Source organism: Buceros rhinoceros, unplaced genomic scaffold (genome assembly GCF_000710305.1).
Source record: "Buceros rhinoceros silvestris isolate BGI_N320 unplaced genomic scaffold, ASM71030v1 scaffold26248, whole genome shotgun sequence".
Taxonomy (NCBI): Eukaryota; Metazoa; Chordata; class Aves; order Bucerotiformes; family Bucerotidae; genus Buceros; species Buceros rhinoceros.
In genome coordinates, this window is record NW_010427843.1 from 14651 (window position 1) to 18246 (window position 3596).

At 54.8% G+C, this 3596-nt stretch overlaps 1 protein-coding gene across 1 annotated transcript in view; it reads left to right on the forward strand.

The window, feature by feature from the left end:
- SLC6A17 (solute carrier family 6 (neutral amino acid transporter), member 17) overlaps positions 1–2748 on the forward strand; it is a 9941-nt gene extending 7193 nt beyond the window's left edge. Inside the window, exons 9-13 of the mRNA XM_010142075.1 lie at positions 139–185; positions 272–546; positions 1116–1275; positions 1793–1955; positions 2380–2748. Coding sequence (XP_010140377.1) covers positions 139–185; positions 272–546; positions 1116–1275; positions 1793–1955; positions 2380–2748 — 1014 coding nt within the window. The remainder of the gene's footprint in view (positions 1–138; positions 186–271; positions 547–1115; positions 1276–1792; positions 1956–2379) is intronic.
- Positions 2749–3596: the final 848 nt, after the last annotated feature.

The window sequence follows — 3596 nt, forward strand, 5'->3', positions numbered from 1 at the left end:
CTGGTAGGACCAGGTCACCTGCCCCATTGCCTCTCTCTGGTAGGAGCTGCTCTACTTGTGTAACTCCTGACATACGGATCTGGAAAATCTAGTTTTAGAGACCCACCAGGGATGGAGGTTCTTTGTGGTCTTCTCCAGCACTCACTGGTCCCTCCTGGGGTGGGGAAAATATCTCACCCTAACAAGTCTAGCAGGGTCACCACCACTCCCAGGCTGGGGTACCAGACTGAATTTTTCTTTCCCTGAAGAGTGGTTCAGTGTGACAGGAGAGACCTGAGGCACACAGGGGCTGGCAGGTTGTTTCCTTGACATGTTTCTTCTCATCTTGTGGTCCTCTCTCTCCCCCCAAACAGTCAGTGCAGGGAACTGGCCTGGCCTTCATTGCCTTCACAGAAGCCATGACTCACTTCCCAGCCTCACCGTTTTGGTCCGTCATGTTCTTCCTGATGCTGATAAACCTGGGGCTGGGGAGCATGATTGGGACCATGTCAGGCATCACTACGCCCATCATCGACACCTTCAAGGTGCGGAAGGAAGTGTTCACAGGTGAGGTCTTTTCTCCTGCATCCTCCTGGGGAAGGGGTGGAGGGTCCCCGTTGCCCTGGGGAGTCACTCCAGAGAAGTGTGGATGTGGCGGGTGTGTACTGCTAATGCAGGGAATGGACCATGGGATGGAGGGGTTGGCTCCTGTAGGGGTAAATCATACGTCGCAAATATTCGGGACGGACGATACGACAATCTATGTGTGCACACAAGGCCTTTATTAAGATACAATTGCAGCAGACGGCTGCAGCCCCTACACACACACAACTTCTAAGTGCTAACTGCTAACTAACTGCTAACTGCGCAGCTTCTTCCTTATCACATGTATTTATAGTTTCTAAGTTATCTTACGTATTCTGCCTGGATTGGTTTCAAGTTCACTGTCCTGCCCAGAGATGAGCTGGCTTTCCAATCACGCATTGACACAACCTCTCTGTCTCCTCCTAAATAACACACCTCCTACCGCTGACTGACAGCAGGCTTACAGGGCTGCTTCCTGGACCGGCCGGGGGGTCACGCCCACAGGCTCCCCTTGGGGTGCTCTGCTGACCATGCCCCTTTGCTCCCCACAGTCGGTTGCTGCATCTTCGCCTTTGTGGTGGGACTGATCTTTGTGCAGCGCTCTGGGAATTACTTTGTCACCATGTTTGACGATTACTCGGCCACACTGCCGCTCACGGTCGTAGTCATCCTGGAGAACATCGCTGTGGCCTGGATTTACGGCACCAAGAAGTAAGGCGTTTGTACGACAAGAAGAAAGCCCCTCGTCCCAGCTCTCTTCCATCCCCCCTGTTCCCCAGGAGGCCAGTTCTGATGGAGCAAGTGCCCCAGGGGCAGTTGCCTCAGGGGAGCAGGATCTCAGCTCACCGTGACCTTCTGCTCTGCCCTGGGTGTAACCCAGTCCCTCGAGAGGGGATCTAGTGCAGGTTGTGGTGCTCTGTCACTTGTCATTACCCTTTTGTCCGCTTCCAGGCCCTTCTGGAAGGGGACCTTGTTCCCCAGTGCCTGTTCTTGTTGTTCATGAGTTGGGCAGTGTAAGGGAGGTTCTGGCTGATGCTCAAATAGCCATTTCCTTAGAAGGTTCACGACCAGTCCTACAGGCTCAAGGGACACCTAGATGCTTGCTCGGATCAGCTGGGCTCTTCTCCAGGCCCTGCCTTGAGTGTAATTCACAACGAGGGCTCCTGGGAGAGGGAGTTTCTTACATGAAGGTGAGGAGTGGCATGGCTCCATCTCTTCTTCTTGGCAGGTTCATGCAGGAGCTGACGGAGATGCTGGGTTTCCGGCCCTACCAGTTCTACTACTACACCTGGAAGTACGTCTCTCCCATCTGCATGGCCGTGCTCATGACTGCCAGCATCATCCAGCTGGGAGTCAGCCCCCCGGGCTACAGCGCGTGGATCCGAGAGGAGGTGAGCACAGCTCCCGTCCCCACAGCCACCTCCATCCCAGGGCCAGGCTGAGCAGGGGGCAGCTGGGAGCTGCAGACCACCCTGCTCTTCACAGCTCTGCTTGTTTCTCCTCCCCTTTCCTGCTGGGAGACATCCTGCCTGTGGCCACTTGTCCTCTGCAGGCAGTCAGGTTTGGGCCCCCTGTCCCGAAGTCTGCAGCCAGCTCTGACCATGAGCTGAAGTCTGAGCTCGGATTTCGGTTTGTTCACAGCCTCATGCTGTGTGCAGAACCATGTCCTTTTCCTTGACTTGAACCCACCTTCTGATAGCTTCGTGTGGTGCCCTCGAGAATGCAGTCTGGCAGGAGACACTTAGGAGACGTTGTACCTGGCATGCATCACCTTTGCTGTAACGGCCCCTTGACACCAATATCTGTCTCTTCCAGGCTGCAGAGAAGTTCCTCTTCTACCCAACGTGGGCCATGGCTATCCTCATCTCTCTGATCATCCTGGCATCCCTCCCTCTGCCTCTGGTCTTCATCCTCCGGCAGTTCCACCTTGTGTCGGATGGCTCCAACGCCCTCTCTGTCACTTACAAGAAGGGCCGGATGATGAAGGACATCTCCAACTTGGAAGACAACGATGAGACCCGCTTCATCCTGAGCAAAGTGCCCAGCGAGACCCCGTCCCCCATGCCCACGCACCGTTCCTACCTGGGGCCCGGGAGCAACTCCCCCATGGAAATGAGCAGTGCCCCCAACGGACGATACGGGAGTGGGTACCTACTGGCCAGCACCCCAGAATCTGAACTGTGATGGTTGCCTGCTGGCCACCCCCACCGGGAGAGGAGGTCACTGGGGCGTGGGTCCTGGCTGTCCAGGCAACAGGAAAATTAATTAATAAGGAAGATGAAGAAGAAACCCCTCTTAAAATCATAACCAAAAGCAGCCATTTCTAAGGTGACATTGGGAAGGAGGGATTGCGGGAGGGGCAGGACTTCTCCAACAACCCTCGGCCAAAAGGCAGGACGCCCTGGGCTTGCCATCGGGGAAGGGAGGAGGAACAAGAGACGCTGCAACATCTTTCCGAGAGTTGTTCTCGCACAGCTCAAATCTGAGGCAAAGAAAATCTATTTTTGAAGCAGCTGATGGTTGGAGAAAGGACCTGGCATTGGGTGGGAAGCCAGCCACGCTTGCTCCTGGAACCCAGTGCTCTTCCCTCCCTGTCTGTTGTCCTTTAGCTGGGAGGAGTCATGGCCTTATTCCAACAGCACAATTAACCATCGATGTTCATAGCACAAAAAGGTGCTGCTGTTGTCACCATCGTTGTTGTTGTATCTCCTGTAGGTCTTTATAGCTGTGGACACCCCCAAATTTTGACCAGGGTTGGCAGGGAGCAGCGTGGGGCTGGCTGAGATGTCGCGATGTGTGAGACAGTGGATGGGCACCGGTTTTGTTACCACCAGCATCTGTGGGTTGTTCTGGGACACAGAGAGGCCATGTCCATGGGACGAAGCGGTCAGAGCGCTCTGTGGTTAGGCAGTCATCGTGCTGAGTGGCAAAAGAACCTCTGAATTGAGGGCGAATTGGATGTGTGAGTGTGTGTGGAGTCTGCGATGGAGGCTGGGAGCATGCCTGGAATTATTACTCCTGACACGTGGGAT